This window comes from Vulpes vulpes, chromosome 3 (assembly GCF_048418805.1).
Source record: "Vulpes vulpes isolate BD-2025 chromosome 3, VulVul3, whole genome shotgun sequence".
Classification (NCBI taxonomy): Eukaryota; Metazoa; Chordata; class Mammalia; order Carnivora; family Canidae; genus Vulpes; species Vulpes vulpes.
Window position 1 is genome coordinate 70,793,856 of NC_132782.1, and position 19,936 is coordinate 70,813,791.

At 37.7% G+C, this 19,936-nt stretch overlaps 1 protein-coding gene across 17 annotated transcripts in view; it reads right to left on the reverse strand.

Moving 5' to 3' along the window:
- CTNND2 (catenin delta 2) overlaps positions 1 to 19,936 on the reverse strand; it is a 923,063-nt gene that overhangs the window by 406,551 nt on the left and 496,576 nt on the right. For all 17 annotated transcript variants that reach the window (XM_072752714.1, XM_072752715.1, XM_072752713.1 and 14 more), the window contains one exon: positions 5,548 to 5,726. In XM_072752714.1, coding sequence (XP_072608815.1) covers positions 5,548 to 5,726 — 179 coding nt within the window. The remainder of the gene's footprint in view (positions 1 to 5,547; positions 5,727 to 19,936) is intronic.

Genomic DNA, 19,936 nt, shown 5'->3' on the forward strand with positions numbered 1-19,936 from the left:
CACACCCGCTGGCACAAGTGAGCAGATGGTATTTTTATAATTACAATATAGTCTAAATGACGTAAAAGTCAGCGCCACATTAAATAAGTGGGCCAGATCAACAAGAAATGGCAATTTTGCTTCTGAAAGAGCTTGCTGCTTTTCTAGGATATCCACTATTGTCCAGTTTTATTTGACGAAACTGTCATACAAGTCTTAATTTCCGGTAGCAAGCAGGCATTTTTCTAGGATCATAAATGTGCACACACTTACTTCAGTTCTGCTGATGGACACAGGAGTGGTTTAAAAATCTTTAGGCTCCGGTGCTGCTTTGCTAGTGCCCTTGAACAGGTGCATACTTTCACATCTCTTGCATATTTTGTTTCTTGGCGGGAAGAAATGCTTGGTGAGACCACTTCATGTATGGATGTGGGGAGCAACCGACATTTTTAGAGTGATTCCTCTATTCCAAAAGTTTTATATTCAGCGTTTCATATAACCCACAGGAAATTTTATGTGAGCAGAAGCAGACAAAGCCTGGAGGAGAGCCAGCTTCTCTACCTGCTCTCTCTACCCACAACCTCTGCAGGAGGATTATAAAGAATAAGGCTGGGTTTGAGGGGCCTGATGAACCCCGGGCCAGTTACCTGCGATACGGAGATCCACTGCGCATGGCGTCTGCTCTTGCAGCAAGGCAATCTGATGGGAAGAAACTCTTCTGCAACTCACTATGGGGTGTTATATGTGCTATGGCGGAATGATGCTCAACGGGTAAGTCAGGCTCCTCATATAAAAGACAAGATCCTCACAGTGAACTACTGGGTTTCCCACCCCTTTGAGAGCCCCTGCACCCCACTTTAGCCACCCTGACCTCCTTGCTGTACTGTCAACATTCCAGGCCACCTCATCCGGGAGCCACTGCATTTGCTGTCCCCATGACAGCCATCCAGCTAGCGGTTCTCTCTATACCTTCAAATCTTTCCCGACTGTTTCCTTCTGCATGAGGCCTGAGGCCACATCTGCATCCTGCGCTTTGATCCTGCTTGTCCTGATCTGCATCATGTCTTCTGCATAGAGGTCATCACTTTCTAACAAACTATATGGTTTACTTATTCCCTGTGTCGACTTTCCGAGTTCTCATGGCTGCTGCTAGAATTTAGGTGCCTTGAGGATGGGGACCGTGTCTCTTTTCTTTACTTCTCAATCCCGAGCATATATGACAGCTCGTGGCATACAATAGGCAAACAAAGTACCTTGGATGCATTGAAGAATAACACACAGATACACAAATGTAACTGGAAGAACAGCTCTATTTTAACTGGGGTACCTCAAGAGAGTCACACCAAGCCAAGGTTGACTTGGAGGATGAAGGAGGGGAGAGAAGGTGGGGTTCTAAACAGCCTGTTTGAGGCTGGGGCACAGAGCTTGCAAGGTGAGGTATGAACAACCGTAAATTGGCTCACGCTACTTTCCAGGAAGGCTTTGGGGGTCTGATGGGAAGGATTTTATCTTCTCTGTCTTCCAGTCCCATGAATTCAACCTAGAGTCTGAAGAGAATAACTTTCCAAGATTTTAGTTAGGGTAGCAGCAGAGAATTAATACTTTATTGTACCTTTTGTGCCTCATAGTTTTTACCTGCAGACTGAATTTGATGGGGCAATTGTAGGTTTTGCATATATTGCCAGGGCCTGATATAGAGCCTGGTGATGATCACTCCACAAACATTTATTATGTTGTATAAACTAGAATTTTTTTTAATTGAAATCAGAATCTTTGAACATGTGTGATACTCCTTTGAAACTGCATTCTGACATGATTTATGAGCCAGACAGGAAGCCATTTTCTTTACTTTAGAATTACACATATTTTTTAGACTAAAAAAACATATTTTTGTGTTGATTGATTATTGACCTTATTAACTTGGTCTGGCATCTGTTGTCAATAATTTGAACTTCACTAGCACTTTTGGCACTTTCTAACTGCAAGATATTCTAAAAATTAATCCAGTCTTGAAGAAATGACCTTTCACACCACTCAGACTATTGAAAACAATGTGTCACTGGGCTCAGCAAAACCACTGGAGTAGAGGGGTTCCCGAGATAACCTAAACAAAGGAGATGCTATCTGAATGGGATGTGGCCTCCCTACTTTCAAAGTATAATGCTAAATGCAAAATAAAAACACCGGCTCACTTGTTCAACCCTTCTCTGACATTATTTGGAAGTCACAGGTCCTATGGGTGTTCAATAAAACATGCCTTTCATTCTGCAGCATATGATAGCTAAAAGTAAATCATGGTACCAAGATCCACCACTTAGTAAAATAAATAGGATTCAGATATTCGCCAACAGCCTCCGTCCTCTTCATCATGTGGACTGTAACAACCCCCTGATTTGAACGTTCAGACTTCTCCACCCAGTCACCTGCCAGGATACATGAGAATGCTAGTCACTTCTGCCTCAAACTTGAGTCATCATCACCTTGAACATGCATACTTACAGACGACTTCAAACCACAATTCTCATGCCTTCAAATACATAGCTTTGATATCTTTACAGCTGCATTACATTTTCTGATTAAACTTTAAAAAAGACTTTTACTGCAAGGCCCCATCCTGTCATTCTGAGCTTCTACTCTTCTACTCCCATGTTAATTAGTGGATGACAGAATTAGGTCCAAGTGGAACTTGTGTAACAGGGAAGTACATAAAGTGCCAGAATGCTTGTCCACATTTATAGATCTATTAATAGGTTCAAGGTGCTCATGTATTTAGTCAAAATGGTCAATCATAAAAGGAAACCTATGAAACACTGCTGGAATCACTAGACTTCAATTCAGTCAAGATTTTGTGCCCATATTCACTATAGCTGCCTTTATATGGTGTGTGACAATGTCTCTAAATGTGATGAGATTGAGTCCCCCCATCTTTAGGGTGTAGATGGTATCACAGCCCTGTTGTGGAGACTAAATAAGAGGATGCATGTAAAACAGATTACTTCTGCGTGCTCAGTAAATGGTAGCTACTAATTTTATAAGAAATCTTTGCTTTGGGGATCCCTGGGTGGCGCAGCGGTTTAGCGCCTGCCTTTGGCCCAGGGCGCGATCCTGGAGACCCGGGATCGAATCCCACATCAGGCTCCCGGTGCATGGAGCCTGCTTCTCCCTCTGCCTGTGTCTCTGCCTCTCTCTCTCTCTCTCACTGTGTGCCTATCATAAATAAATAAATAAATAAATTAAAAAAAAAAAAAAAGAAATCTTTGCTTTAACAGCTAGTCATTACATACCTATGTGTGAATTGAGCTTGTAAGATGCTCACAGAGGAGTTGATAAGTTAACTGATTTTTCATTTTATATTGACATTTCTAGTTTCCCTGATGCTCAGCTATGAGGATACAGATTTTTAAAAAATATTTGATACAATGTTTTCAACTCGAATTACAGGGGTCTTAGATAGTTATGAAAAAAAAAAGCCAATGAATAATAAGTGAGTTTAAGGTTGTTTTTTTTTAAAAAAGGTAGAACTGTATTGTTTTACTATCTATGTGTTGTAAAAGTTCTAGGAGACTGGTAAAAGCTAAAATCATAGCTTTCATAAGTGAATTTGAATATAAAATACTCCTTATTTCTTAATGTGGCCTCTTGGACCTAGAAGTAGAGCCAGATATAAGGATAAATGGACTATAATCCACTTGTGTGCTTCCAAAGAATTCAAAATCATGTATATCCTACCACAATCAGTATCTCATGGTCAGAGAGAGTCAATACAGATGGAAAGAAAAATTCTTCCTTTCAAGAAAAGGATGCTTTTGAGAGAGGAAAAAAAAATCTATACCTACAGAATTCTATACCTACAGAATTAAAATCATACAGTTTCCATTTCATCTTGTAATAAAATAAATTCTTAAAAATCCAACAATATTTCCTATGCTGATAACACTCAACATTTTAAACATCATATCTTTCGTGTTTATGATAAATGCACGTATATTTGTGGTACAATTTTTTTCTAATAAATTAAAAACCAGTTTTAGATATTCCGTCACATATCCTTTCACATTTCCTTAAGGGAGGTAGAAAGGACTAGTGCTTTTAAAGAAAGGTGATCCTGGATCTGGGAAACAGTAGAGTTCTAGGGTTAGCCTCTGTGTATGTTACCTGCACTCAGTGACCTGAGGGCCCATCCTTCTGAAGCCCCACCCACCTCCATTCTCCATCCAAATCGATGCACTGCCTGAACCGGGTCCACACCGAACCACAATGCAGGAACAGACCATGCTTCTCCATGGAATGTTTTATTTACCACTCTGTTTTATTCACATATTCTATAGCTTGCCATCACAAGAAGGTAAAAGCTACAAAGCCACTGATGAACAAGAGTTGTCTGAAGAAAGTTACTCATGTTCTATTGCTGAGGCAATAACTCAATAATTGAAATGCACTGAGACTTTTCAGTTTTTGCTTCACTTGCATCCGTGTCACCTAAAATAAGCATCTCAGGGTGACTGTGCTGTACCATACTAGCTAACCTTGGCTCCTACCTGTCTGCAGACATTTCTGGGGGGCCACAGGGATGGCTAGGGGCTGCTGATAAAAGATAAAACAGTGATGCCCTTAAATAGCTTTTAGTTGAGTTGGAAAGATTCTTGGATGCACAGTAACAATAAATTGGTGACAGAGATGGAAGGGTCTGGTTGTTATAGGAGCCCATGATGGGTCCAGTGGCTCAAGAAGGGTTCCTGGCAGAGGTCCCGTGTAAGAATGCAGCAAGTATGAAATTAGTCATCAGCTAAACGGGTGCTTTTGGGGTTGTGGGTTCTTCGTTCCAGGAGCAAAACACACAGAGATTAAAGTAAGTTTAAAATAGCTTAAAACAAGACAGTCCTCCAATCCATATATTAATTCTAGTGGGTTGATCAAATATAGTCTGCACCCCAAAATTAGCATGTAAACAACATTTACACCTTTCTTGAAAAAAAATTCAGGTTTTAGCTGTGACTATGGGAGTCACATACATAGCTGTGACTATGGGAGTAAGTGCACCCTTTAAAGACACAATTACAGGCACATTTCATAATCACACTTGACCAAGTGTAACTACTCCTAAACTAATCTCACGTATCTTCACAAGAGTTCTGTATACTTGATTATGCAATACTTTGTTCCTTTATATGATAAAGCCCAAAGAATAATTTCGTGCTTTTTTTTTTTGGAGAAAAATTTTCGTTTCAGTTGCACTTAGAAACTCGGAATGTATGTCGTATTTATACCACCTATAGAGACAGAAATAGTAACTAGACACACATTCCCAGAGATAAGTATAGACAAAGTAGATATGGTGTGAGTGATTCCAAGACATTCCTCAAGAAAATATCTACAATTCAGTGTTACTTGATAATCGTATTTTATTATTCATTTCCCTCACTCCCAGCCCCGGAGGCATCTCTCCTAAGCCATGGGGCAAGCCTGCAAAAGGTAGGAGGGAACACCACGCTGGCTCACAGCCCTGCTTCCCACCTGTTCCTTGGAGCCCAGGGCCCGACGCAGCAGGGATGCCCGTCCCGCACGTACCTGGCTGAAGCTCTGGCCCGCACCTGCACCTCGGGCTTGCGCGCCGCGGGCCGGGAGCTGCGAAGGGGCTGTCTCACTCAGGGCCAGGGTCTGGTTGCTATGGTAGCTGGCCGGATACTGGAAGGACCCTTCAGGTTTGGAATTGAGCTGAAGTGCACTCTGGGAGAGCAGGCTGGGCCCTGCATTGAAAGTCATTTAGAGCAGTAAGTGACAGCCTCAGTGAAGCAGAAATGACATGTATTATTTATTGAGAGTAGCCTAGAATTATCACACACACATGATTCCAGCCATCTATGCTTTGAATTCTGAGAACTAAAATGACCATATAATTTGACTCCAGCTCTTAAATGAGATTTTTTTTTTTTTTTGGCGGTTTAAAAGTTCTCAAAAAGAGTAGATTTTTTTCAAATGATCTCATCCTGACCTACATAGAGACATTTCTTTTGAGACAAATTAGTTAATCACGTAGTTATTTTTGGATTACACAATATAAGAAACATTTGAAATAATTGAAAAGCCTACCTTTTGGTTCATGTTAATTGTGCTAATATGATTATATCTCCTACTTAATTATCAGGATGCTAAAGCACTTGAAACCTTCCAATCAGTGGCAAACTGTATTGTGTAGTGGTGTAATACCTCCATGCCTGAAGGGCAGGCAGTGTTTAAAATATTAATAGGTCTTCAAACAAGTAGAATTTACCCTGATCTCCCATGATATCTGATGGCTGGTTATCTTTGCCATCAGAGCAGTGCACAGTAGGAGAACAATGAGAAGATACAGTGTGAAAATTGGTGCTGCTGAGGTGGCTGATATTACAAGTGATGGAGAAATGAGGATCAGTCTCTGGCTTTATTATTTTATTATACTTTGTATAAGAAACTGTGATTTCTTTCTATTCTGTTTTGATGGGATCCTCGCAAGAGTTTGTCCATTGTCTTTTTAAGCAAACTTCTTTAATCTTATTTCCTACTCACTTTGGGAGTTAAAAGAAGTAGGAAGAGTGTAAATGCACTTGTTATTTTCCATTGTGTGTGCTTGAGAGCCGTTTGGCCTAAGCAGAGGCAGCTGGGAGGGAAAGATTTGGGAATCCAAGCTTTCTCATGCTCTCTTAACTGTAGCACAAAGTCACTTGTTTTTGAAAGAGCATAATTATATACACATAGATTATGGTATAATCATTATCCCATCCTTAATCTCCTTCTTTGGCTGTTTTAGAAAATACTATCATTTCTAATAAATGTGGGCAAATTTCAAGTTCCTCACTTCTTTCTTTTCAAGACTATAATGTGGCTTTCTTTCAGATGAGACCACAGATTCAACATGCAATAGGCCTTTTCTTTTTGGCATAAAAATAATGTCTTCCTTAAAAAGCATTGGTTCCTATAATGCTTGCCATTTAAGAATTTCCCCCATCTCTCCTTTAGTTCCCTGGTGAGACTTCTGAACAATGCAAATGCACCTTCTTATTCCTGGATATTGAATAATAAGCCAATTAACTAATATAGGTAAGACTGGGTATTTGAAATCTGGAAAAAAGTCAAACAAGGATATAAAATGTTCCCATCCAGTCCAAATTTCATCGTGAAGGGCATAACAAAAGTACAATTGTAATCCTGTTTCTTGTAATTTAGAAAAACAGAGTCTCAAGCAAACAGTATATACCAGATGGTGAAGTTTGCAATAGCCTACAAAAAAACGTTTAATCCATACTGATGGTATTATTGGCCTAATCACCCGAAATACGATGTCTCTATGGGGAGTGCAGTCAAAGTTTCATTGTGGATGCCAGGAACACATTGTCCCCACTGCTACTGTGGAAATTTCAAGGCACAGAGACAGAGTCAAGAGGCCCAGGCAAGGGGCAGGCTGAGATATGCAAGTACCTGTGGAAGAAGAGGAGCCGGGGTTATGGGGGCAGGGGCAGACTGGCACCGACTGCAAAGAGGAGGAAGAAGAGGGAGGTACTGGGGGAGCAGTAACAAACTGTGGCCAGAAGTTTTCCCCTTGGTGACCCCCTTCCTGAAGATGACAGCTCAATGGAAGACAGTGAGCTTTGTATGGTGAAAGAGTAAAGGCCTTTTAAAGTCAAAGATCACCGTGTACCTGACAATGGGCAGCTTCCCACTGAGACCTCTTTTGGCTCCTTTCTACCCAGAGGTAATGACTTTCCCTGGCCATGCCCCCTCCTCCATGAGAGTGCACCCCCAGGGCAGTGAAAGTTGAAACATACAACAGGGCACAGACCTTTGGAAATGGCCGTAAAATGAAATTAAATCCAGTAAAATCTTTCATTTCATGTAAATATTTGGACGTAATCTATAAAGCAAGAGAACCATGTGTCCTGGTTATCTGTGTTTTAAGAAGACCTGCATGACTTTGCTCTGATGAACTTTCTTGCCTCAGTCGTTAGCAAGCCAAACAATTTTGTAAATTCTGAGTAGCTTCCTGGAATTATCACCAGAAACCTACAAGTGCTTTCCATGCAGGATCTTCAGGTAGCAATATAAAGTCCCTTTTCAAAGGAATTTCAATTAAAAATGTGATTTATGTGTTCCTGAAATATACAACATGAAATAATCAGATCTGCTCATCTTTTATGGAACCAGTCATGTATTTGATCAATACTCAATGAAAACAAACTGAGATTCTCTATCGCATTACTTTGTTCACACATCTCAAGCATGAAACCTAGATGCACTCTGACAAAGGTAATTGCAACAATGAGCAATGTATCATAATATTACAGCACTGACACATCACCTGGCAAGGGCGAAACAGTCCGGACAATAGCATGCCTTTAGAATGATTTCCATTGCTTACTAGCTTTCAAATGAATAGCATTTATTCATCCCAATTTTAGAGAGCAAAGCTATATGAGAACATGAAAAAGGTTCAAAAATTATAGGATAATCCTTAATTACTTTATAATGGAAATAAAATTTACATATAACCAACTCTTGACTAGATTATTAACATTACTGTGCATTGAGGTAGAAAATACAAATTTTCCAGACGTTTCAAAAGCATTTATAGTCTTGGGCTTTAACTTATGATCATTTTTTTCCTTCAGAACTTTTGACTTTCCATCAAGTTTTGGCTAGAGACTTGGGCTAGAGGTTATATTAGACCACAGTCGTGAGGATATGAAGCATATCTGCTGGGGGATGAGGATGATGTAAAAGGATTTCTTAGGCTGGGAAGGGAAGACACTGAGCTTTAAAATCCCACCTAGGGAAATGGAATATTGTTTTTAGTGCAATTAATTCTTCCCGAAGAAACCTGAACTATAAGCAAGAGTGGATCACCATGTCCTATCAGGTCACAGAAAGCAAGTTACCCTCTGGTGTGTATGCTACCAGGGTGATGACTGTGCCTTCTTTGCCCATTCTGGACCTTCCCCATTATGGGATAGTCTGCAAAGCTGAGCCCAGGGGTCTACAATAGGATTCGGTCCAAGGGGGTTTAAGGAAGGTACTGGAGGAGTACTGGTACCTGTAAGTCTAAGGAAACTAGAGTTGAGGGGCATACAACCTGCCATTGGTCCCAGAAGGATACCTGAAGCAAGGTATCTTGAGTGTAATACCAGCATCTCATTAATATCTCAGTGTATCTTCAAACTCATCAATTGACTAGAGACCACATAGCAACCTGTGAAAATAATTGTCCTTGAGTCTTTTTCATGATTTCTCAGAGGTGCATAAAGAGGTGTAGAGAGGCTGAGTGGTTGGAAAATGAAGATGAGACACAGATCCTCCTCTTCTATACCAGGAGTAGATCCTATTTGTCATCCAAGCAGTATTAAGTCCTAGACACAGACTGATACTTTAAAGTTGAAAAATCCTCCCCTAATGAGAAGCTAATTTATTTGCAGGAGAAATCTTTATGCCTCAGACTGGGGTGCTTCTCCCATGAACCTCTCCTTAGAGACTCTCACTATTGGCTGGGGAGGCTTGGTGTTTGCCATCAATGGGACAGAGATAGCCTCAGGTGGTGGAGACTTTGAAAGGCTAATTTTCTACATAAGATTTCAGACTCACTTACAGGTCGTATTAATGTATACACCAAAATAGATCGTCTGTTTCTTATTAACTGAGCTAGAAATTCTAGAGTTTTCATGATGGTACCCACTTATTCTGTTTGCACCAGTTTCAAGAGATTTCTTCTGGAATTGCCAATTCTTGCATGCTTTCGCTAAATATCAGTCCCAGAAAACAGTAAATCTTAATTCAACCACATACTTTGCAATAATTCAGAAAAGGCCAGAGGCCTACCGTGTGGCATTCCTAAGTCATTCTGTAGGTTACAAGCACGCCGAAAGGGTGAGGTGGGGTGGGGGGCAATAATCCAGGACCATGTTTACAAAAGCAGACACGATGAGGTCGGTGACATGCAGGCAATCCCAGGGAACTTTTAGTGCATACTTTCTAAGTTCCAGGGACTGTCCAAAGTAGCTGACATCCACTAGCTCATGACATCTTCCCAAAGACCCAGTGAGGGAGGTACCATCATCCTCCCTATGTCAGTGGGACTGAGGATGGCACCAACGGAGACTACACAGTGGGCTGCGTGCGAGGCGCCGGACTTCAGAGCGTGTGTTCTTAACCACACTCGGTTACTCTGTCTCTACAAATTTTAATCTCAGCAAATGTGAGCACCTAATGAGATAATGGATGTGAAAGTGCTTGGGAAAATATAAACTGCTTTACAAATGTCAGTTTTTAGTATTAGTATCTAATTATCTAATTACATAGCCACATGGTCTGATCATAATAAAACCTTGATTGGGATTTGTTTGTCCTGAAAACCTTATTACAGTAAGGTCCCATATATCACTTAATGTTTTCTTTCAACACCTTGTGAGCTTTCATTTTACAGATGAGACACATTCAAGGCATAGATCATTAAAATGGTCTGCTTGAAATGAAAAACAAAACCAAACAAAATCTAGTTATCAGAGCCAGGAGATGAGAAAGCAAAAGTTCTCTCTGTCCCTTCAGGCTGAAATTCCTTTCTCTGTCAATGTCAAAATTCATTCTTAAAGAGCTGTTTAAATCTCACCTCCTCTGTGCAGCCTGCCCTGGTGCCTGAACATTCACCTTATACTCACCATGCTGCTTTAAATCCTCTGAGCAGACCAGACTCCAAGGCATTTTAATTATTTAACAGAGATTTGTACAGTATTACCCAGCAACAGTTTCTGCAGAGGGAGGGTAATAGGATGGAAGCAGAATTCTGAACATGTACAATGAAGGCGGCAGGACTCTATTTGGACACTGGAGAGACTAGGACCAGGGATTTCCTGTAGTGCAGGGAAAGGAAATCCACAGTAATTGAGGAAATCTGAACTGGTGGCCACTTTAGGAAGAGGGAAAAAGGTGCACAGTTAAGAGACATTTTATTTTTTTATTTTTATTTTTTTTGTTAAGAGACATTTTAAAAGAAAAGCTAATGGAGACTTAGTGACTAAATGGGCAGGAGTGGTCAGCCCAAATGACTCTACTGTCTGCTGACTGCAAGCACTGCAGTGGGAGCTGGGGAAGTTCCCACAGTGCAGGATAAGTCCCCCAGAATACCTAGCACACAGTATCCCACTGTCATAATCAGGCATATGCCTTCCTTTCCTACAAGTTTTAAAGTGATTTATTGTGAGTGATTTACTATCTGGTCCACTTTGGTTGAGCACTTGTTGTAGAAAGCAACAAATATTCACAAATGAGCATGGGAAAGCTGGAACTCCCAGTGATGTGGCATTCCCAAGAAGAAAACCTGGTGTGTACTGTGCCCTTGACATTTTGGGGAAGGATGGGCTTCATTTTTAAATTACAGAGTTGGAGGACATGGTGGGGATTTAAGTAGTTAGAAAGGGCTTGATTTTAATACTGGCTCAAGCATCACCTGACGAACTTAATCTTCCTAGGTCTTACATAAGTTCCAAGATCAAAGTTTGATTCTACGTAAGTGAAATGTGAAGACAGAGGTAGCTACTAAAGTCACCAATAGTGGGAGCTGAAGCTGCAAGAATAAGATAGGGATTCTAAGGGGTAATTAAGTTATCGATTTAATTCCAAAGGATCATCTTTACCATTAAAGAAAAAAGTGCTCCTAACAAGAATGCACTAAAAAAAAACTATCAGAATTAAGCAGTGCCTCAGGTACTCCATGAATTCTGGATTATCAAAGGAATAATAAACACACAAGCTGAGATAGACACTTTGAGGACTGGACACTTGACTGGCAGCTTTGTTTAGATTTACATTTGTCAGGGAATTTAGAAATATTTACTCTCAGGTTACATTGATTCTGTCAAATGATATAGAAACTTATCTTTATGTAGACCATGAAAAATACTCTAGTAATTCTTAAAGCAACATCAAATAAACAGGAAATCTTTTTTATCGAAAATAATGCATTAGAATAAAGGAAGTAGTTGGTGGAAATTATATATACATATATAAACGGGCTGTTAAAGATCACAAAATCAATGAGAAAGGTTGTTTATTACTTGTAAGATTACCAAATTGATTTTAATAAGCTCAAAGCACTTTAGTTATATATAACTGCAGGAGTAAAAATATGAACTTTTGTTTACATATTTATTTACTTATTTGAGAGAGAGACAGGAAGTGGGGGAATGGGTAGAAGGGAAGAATCTTCAAGCAGACTCCCCACTGAGCATGGAGCTCAACATGGGGCTCAATATCACAATCCATATGGTCAGGATCTGAGCTGAAACCAAGAGTTAGTTACTTAACCCACTGAGCCACCAAGCTGCCCCTTAACTTTCTTTTAAACTGAACTACTACCTATGTTCATTTACAGTGTCCATTTCTTCTTAATAGTTTCTGGATAAATTTGTTAGTTCAAACCTACTTGAAATAAGAGTTGGCTAGCAGTGTTAAACTGGTTATTTTCTTCTAATATTCATTAGTAAATTTAAAAGCTCATAAGTAGGCATTTCACTGAGGAATTTTGCTAAAAATAGTGGCTAAGTCCATCCACCATTCCTAATATTAACTGAAGGAAAAAGCTCAAGAGGATTGTTATGCAAGGCAGCTCTGAGTGATGTGGTTGTTCTATGGGCAGGTGTGTTTCTATACTTCATTTCTAAGTCTCTCTGCAGAATATCAATTTTGTCTGGTCACCTGCTTTCAATGTGTAATGCTTCAAGTGAAAATTAAAACTCTAGTGGTCCCAGGATTAGAGAAGTACTCATTTAGTTTTTAAACTGATTTAGATTCAACCAATGCTACTGGCTTAATTACTAGGCTTTTTCAAGTTTGACTATAGTATATGGACACATAGAAGGTCGTTATAGCATTCACACTATGCAATAACTCAGTTTCTTTATGGCTGTATACAATAAAGGGAAATGAACAAAATGACATTTATCACAAAATGAACTTCAAATATATAACTTTAGTGTAAAATGTGTAGCTTAAGAATTTTATTATGCATGGGGACTTTACAAGATGTTATAATCACAGAACAGTATTTTTTATATACCCCATTACAATTTCCAACTATTTGCTTGTAAAGTTTTATCTTCAGATTATTTACCATTTAAAAAATTAATGTATCACAGAGAGGACAAGCATTATGCATACTTCTTCATAAATTAATTGTCTAAAGGTAATAGATTCATACTTCTTAATATCAATAATTTTGAAAAGAAATAGAAAATAAATACAAACCAGTTTAGAAGAAAACAAAATTTAAAAACTAAATCCTGGAAACACTAATTTATTAAAGGATTATACTAACTTAAAGAACCAACATTTCATTTGCCACAGATCACAGACTTTTCCTTAGAAATCTGCATGGCTTGCCTGCACATTTTGTTCAGGTCTCTGACCCAGTATCTTCTCACATGGAGGTCTTCCTGGCACCTTTGATTATCCTCTCAAAACTAGAGTTTTCATAGCTCTTTCATGCTTTTAAAAAATCACTGAGGACTAAAGAGAGCTTTTATTTATATGGGTGATATAGAATGCTAATACTGTTTTAAAACTGAAAAATGTTTAAAAACAGTTGGCAATGATGCCATCACGCAGCTTCTGGAAAGCTCCGCTGACTTTTTGCTCCTGTGAGACTTTCTTACTCTCATGTGTGAGGATTAACATGAAAAGGCAAGTAACGTCATAGGATTATTGTGAAAATTGATGCCTTTGCGAGCCCCCTGAAAGGGTCTCAGGACCCTCCAGGATTCCCAAGTACACTTTGAGAACTCTCTTCTACTCCACCTCGTACTTTGTCGATGCTTATAGCAATTATTTACTTAATCTTGCATTCAGATTTCTTGATTTCAGCCTTTTCGGACTAGCATGTAAATTCCACAAGGGCAGGACTCTCTGTGCTGCCTTTAATAGGTATTTAACACATATATTTAATAAATGAATGACTATAATGCCCACCAGTGTCTGTAGCGATGCAATCAAAACCCAGCATATTAAGAGTAGATTATATCAGTTGCTGTTGAAATGACTTGTTTGATCATGGGTAGTTCTAATGTTTCCACTTCTGGGGGAATCCCAGAAGACGTCTCCACAAGGTATTACTAGAATGCCCTTCCTTCCACTATCCCCTGAGGAAAAGTGTGCTTGCTCTGACTTTCAGCCTCACTACTTTTTCTCACATTCATGAGAGTTCTGATACCTTCCTCACTTTCACCAGCTAAATCCTTTTTGTCTTGGGCACCTGTGTTGCCCTGACAATTTCAAAACCCACTTATATTTTTATTAAACATTCACATGATGCCAGGACACCCTAGTAACACAGTTGAGGATGATGGGGTTTTTATTTTGTTTTGTTTTATGTAAGTAAGCTCCACACATGGTGCAGAGCCCAATGCAGAACTTAAACTTACAACTCTGAGATCAAGACCTGAGCTGAAATCAAGAGTTGGACACTTTACTGACTGAGCCACTAAAGTGTCCTGAGAATGATGTTTTTAATGAGAAATTAGCATCATTGTTTCCCTTGCTTCAGGGATGGAGAAGGAACACTTGGTATTTTATCCTTTTGTCCATCCCTTCATTTCCTATGTTTGCTTCTTTGGAAAAGATACAACCTGCCTTTTAAACATCTATGTGATAGAAGGAAATCAAAGAAAAAGAAATTGAACATTAGTTGTAAACCAGGTAGATGTAGCATCTGGAATGAAAATCAATCATAACTTCTAGGAGGATATTACTATGTTCCTTGTGCCACCTGGGTGATTTCCCTTGACTTTTGCTCACATCTTCCATTACTGCTACTGTTAACTTCCTATTGGCCCTAGAACACCAAAGGTAGTGGAGGAAGTGAGAGTGAATGAATTTTGAAAGGAAACAAATGCATGCATGTTGTATCTAAAGACAACTTTAGACTTGGAATCATGACAAACTTCTGGAAAGGAGATTGTCTCATTTGCATTTCAAAAACCAAAGGCATATGATGAAGTGATTTCACAGGAAATGAGCAATCCAAGGATGAACTCAACTGACTTGAATACATGCATTTCCAGGAAAAGACTTGGGGTCTCCAGAGTCCAGGTGACAGTCCTCAACTGCTGGTAGAATGGGGCGGGGGGAGCATCAGGACTTAAGTCCAAGTCTTTTGATTCCAGAGGTCAGATGACCTACCTTGTATCCCTACCCAGAGGCTCTCTGTTGGGTCTAACTATGGACTAGTTTCCAGAATAACAGAAAAGAAAACAGACCAGTACCATTTCCCTGAGCACATCAACATTGAGGCCACATGATCAATATATTTATCATTTTGATTATTTTAATTATTATAAAAACCTTACATTCCTAAGCCACTTCTGTATCCTTGGTGCCATGCTTACTAGGAATTATGAAAACATTCGCATCATAGGGATGTCTCTCACCTTTCTTATTATTACTGCATAAAAATATATGGAGTTCTATTTTACAGCATCTTAATAACTTGATCCCTCAACAATTTTCTTACTATATAACAAGTATAATCACAGCAATTAAATAAAAGTGACAGTGTTAATCAACAGTAAATAATATACTCACCTCTGTCCTGCTACGTATGATTATTCTATCTGGATTCTATCTGCTCAGAACAGTAACTTTTAAGACTGATTCTTGATTTTTTGAATACTTTCTGATTTGAAAATTCAGAGTAACATTCTTTTTTTCTTTTACCATAACATTCAGAATATATTAAGCTCCTAAGTTTGTTTTTTTTTTTTTCCTCCTGAATGCTGGGATTTTCTAGAACACAGTGGAATTTCAATTTGTCAATATTCTACAGATAGATGTAATTACTATTTCAGATATTTAAACAAATTAACATTGTCTATAAACATGTAAGTCATTTTCTCCCAAATTGTCTGCTCTATTTTTTATTTTGACTGGCAAATATTTTTGTTAATTTTTGGAATAAGATTTAATAACTCTTATTTCTGAGTTTATAACTCTAAAGATGCATGGATTAAATATAAGGTACTCAGTCCATGGCAGTTCAGGTCAAACTGTACATTATGTGAGAAGCTAATGGCCCCAAGCTTCTATCAGCAACTTCTTTTTTTTTTCCCCCAGTAAAGCCATATTAATTCTCCCAGGGACTCTGTGACACATATTTGTTAGAATCGAAATTACACAGCCAGCAGTCATGGAATAGTGGTAGGGTAGCAAAGGTTGTACACATGATTTACATACTGTTTAGGATAGCACTTTTTAAAAAATGCGAAGTGTTAGAGAACACTGATAAGTATATGACACTATAGTCAGAATAGGGGAGCAACTATTGCTTGCCTTAGGGTCAAGAGGATGGATTTACTAAGATTCAAATTTATTTTAATCAGACCTTGGAAGGAAAAATAACAAAAGCTTTTAAACACAGCAAATTAAATACTGTGTGCTTGGGCATTGAGATTGGTTGCCATTTGGGGACATTTTCAAGCTGGTTTTAGACTGTATATAGTGTTGTTTTGAGCCAGGACTACGAGACTGGCTCTCAAGGGCAGCGTGTCAGGTCCAATTTAACGTTAGCTATTTCATGTCTGTTCCAGTAAGGAATCCAATGAGTAATCACAAAAACAAGGGACTATCAAAATCAGATCGGCTTGCACTAATTATATCAAATGTGTCAAAAAGTCGCTACAGATCTATATGTTAGTTTACAAAACAAGAACATAAACCTGGCATGCTGTTCTACGACTTAATGGGATGTTGTGCTGATTATTTTCTTTGCTCCCCACAGTCATTCTCTGACCTTTTCTCCTTATAGACTGTCTCATGGGGGTCCCTTGCTCTTTGGTCTATGATTGGATTTGGCCAATAGTAGGCGTGAGGACATCAGAAGGCAGGAAGAAATAGGTTAGGTTATTTATTCTTTTTCTCCTGCCTGCCTCCTGACTCTGCCGGTACTATTCCCTGGACTTTTCCTATAGGACCGATGGGATGGTGGTAAGGGCTTCCTTCTGTTGCTGCTACCTGAGTATCTCAGGAGACATTTGTTTATTCCCTCAATCGTGCCCACTCCTTTGTAAATAGTCCAAGAATTAAGTTCTCTTCAGTGTAACTCTTTTTGAGTAGAATCTCTTTCCCAGCTGGATCCTGATACAAATACAAAAGGAATTGAGACTTTTATTTTATGACCCCTTAAACAATTAAAATTCTCCACAATTGATCTCTAAAATGATGGTTATCCACTCAGTATCTTTAAATTAATTCCTAAATCTTACTCAATTAGTTCAGTCTCAAAATGACTGAACATTTTAAGAATAAATGTATTGCAAGGATAACAATATTCCTCATTTCACTGTGGTTTAGATCCTTTGACATAAAACTTTCGGGTGGTGATTTTATCATCTGTTTTTGTTTGTTTGATTGTTTGTTTTGCTTTGCTATTTTTCCTATCTCAAAGAAGGAAGTGGGGGCATGCAAGAAAAACAATTAAAATCCTATGAGTCTTCAAAAAGACAATCCAGAACATGATAACATGAAGTAACTACTCTTTCTGAAAGAAAAAATTCAGCAGTTCCCAAATACATTAAAAAACAAAAACAAAAACAAACAAACCCTATTGGAGTATTTAATCTTCCTGTAACAAAGATACATCTTTTGTAGATAATTTTTGAACATGAATTATAGGAAAACTAAAGTGAACGCTAAAAATTCACTCCATTTCTCCCATGTGTAGCAGAGTGTCTCATTTAGGAAAGCTCAGGACTGTTGGGTGATTTAAAGTTATTTAAAAGTTCATAGATTTATTCCTTCTATCACTTTATCTCTTCTACTATTTTGTTTTGTATTACTTTATCTCCATATTACTTTTATTATTCCCATCTTCCTAGTTTCTTTTGGCTTATTTAGCTCTTTTTAAGATTTCCATAAAATAAGTGCAACATTCCTTTATCTCGTCTTTGTTTATAATAAAGGTAAGATTTTCTCTGGGTGCAGTTTTTCCCCGTACTCCTATGTTTTCATTATAAAATATTGCTACTTTATTTGCTTTTTAAATAGTATGTAATTTTCTGTTTTATTGTTATTTTGATTCAGTAGATCCAAATGTATGTTTATTAATTTTAATGCAAACATATTTTATCTTTTTTTATATTTTATTATTTTATTTACTTTAAATTTTACTGGATTATTACTACAGAATGTGGCTTTTCTACATTTTTTAATTTTTAGGATTCTCTTTACTGACCAAAAGCTGATTCAGTTAAATATTCCCTGGACATATATAACAAATATATATTATCATTCAATGGATTTCACTTCTTAGATATACTTATTACATTGGTTTGTCAATTATTTACTTCAATTTTATGTGCCTTTTTCTTCTAGTATTCTGTATGATCCTGAGATATGTGCATTGAAATGTTCACAATAGTATTTTTATAAATCAATTTTTCCTTTGATTCTTAATAATTTCTGTTTTAATACCCAGACACTATTTTGTCTGGTGCAGCATGTTCACTGTGTTAGTATGAGTTTATTGTATCTTTGTAAGTAAAGGCATTTTCCCTTAGATAATTCTCTTGACCCAGCTCAGTGCTTCTGCATTAAATTCCACTTCATCTCACAAATTCTTCTCAATCCCACTTTGTTTGTTGTATTTGCTGTTGCTACTTTTTTCCTTTAATTTCAACATTTATAATTAATATAAGTGTGTCCCTTAAAAGATATAAAGATTATTATATCTTTGTTTATTACAAATTTGAATTTTTATTCTTTTCAAAGACTTCAATGTGCCCACCTATAGTGCTAGGTTGTTATACCTGATTCATCTACTAAGTATTTTAACTTTTTTGCCTCTTATTTCACTCTTCCTTCTTCTTTTTTTCTGAACCTTCTGGGTATTGAAGGCTATCCCCTCTGCTAAACTCAAGAGAATATGTCTCTCTATTATTATATGAAGAATGTAATATCTATTATCACCCCCCTCCCAAGACACACTATTTTATCTCTGCTTTCCTTACTCTAACAAAATGAATACATATGTCTCAAATATTAATTAAATATAATTCTAACTACAACTACCCCTTTAAGGGAGATACATTTCTTGACTTGGAAAGAGAAGTAATAATTCTATATTTTTAAATATAAAATACAGAGGACAATGATACTACAAATACTGCATCTTATTTTAGGAGTTTTATTGAGGGAATGCCTAAGGGTTTAAATAAATCTAGATATTCATGATGATGTTATCCTAAGAGTAGAGGTATAATAAAAATTGTAGAGAAAGTGAACTAATGTGTGAGTTTAATGCTTTCAAGATCAGAATGCTATCTTATTCTTATATCTTCCTTTCAAATAACAAACCTTCATGGGTATGCAAGGACATTTTATTTTTTTAAATTAAGAAATAAAATGCTCCAATGATTTCTGAAGTAGAAATTACCAGGGTGCTATCTGTTTTAATGATTTAATTTTTGGCTTTTTGTGGGATTTTATTAAACTAAGTCAAGAGAATTTTATGATTTATTAAAGTGAAGCTCGTTTCAATTCATAGCACTTTTATTCCTAAGCCTCAACCACTCTGGTTGAAAAATATATAATTAGGAGGAGATGAGGACATTTTTAAATATTCTCCTGAGGTTAATATGCAATGCAAGATGGCTACATATAGAAATGTAAGAGGTTACCGCATAGTACTATAGCATAATACCAAGTAGTTAGTACATATATTATGTTGAGTTTTTCTATTTTGTTATATAATTGCAGTACTGTTTAAGGTCTCTACGAGCAATGATTTGTATGAGTAATGGATTTACAGTTAATTTTAAAGCAGACACTGTATTGATTAAAGAAATATATGGTGAGTTCGTTCAATGTGATAGTCTAGATAGATCCCCAAAAGGATATCAGAATATTGGTGAGAATCACCACTATGTCAGTAATTGGTGAGAAATCTAGATGT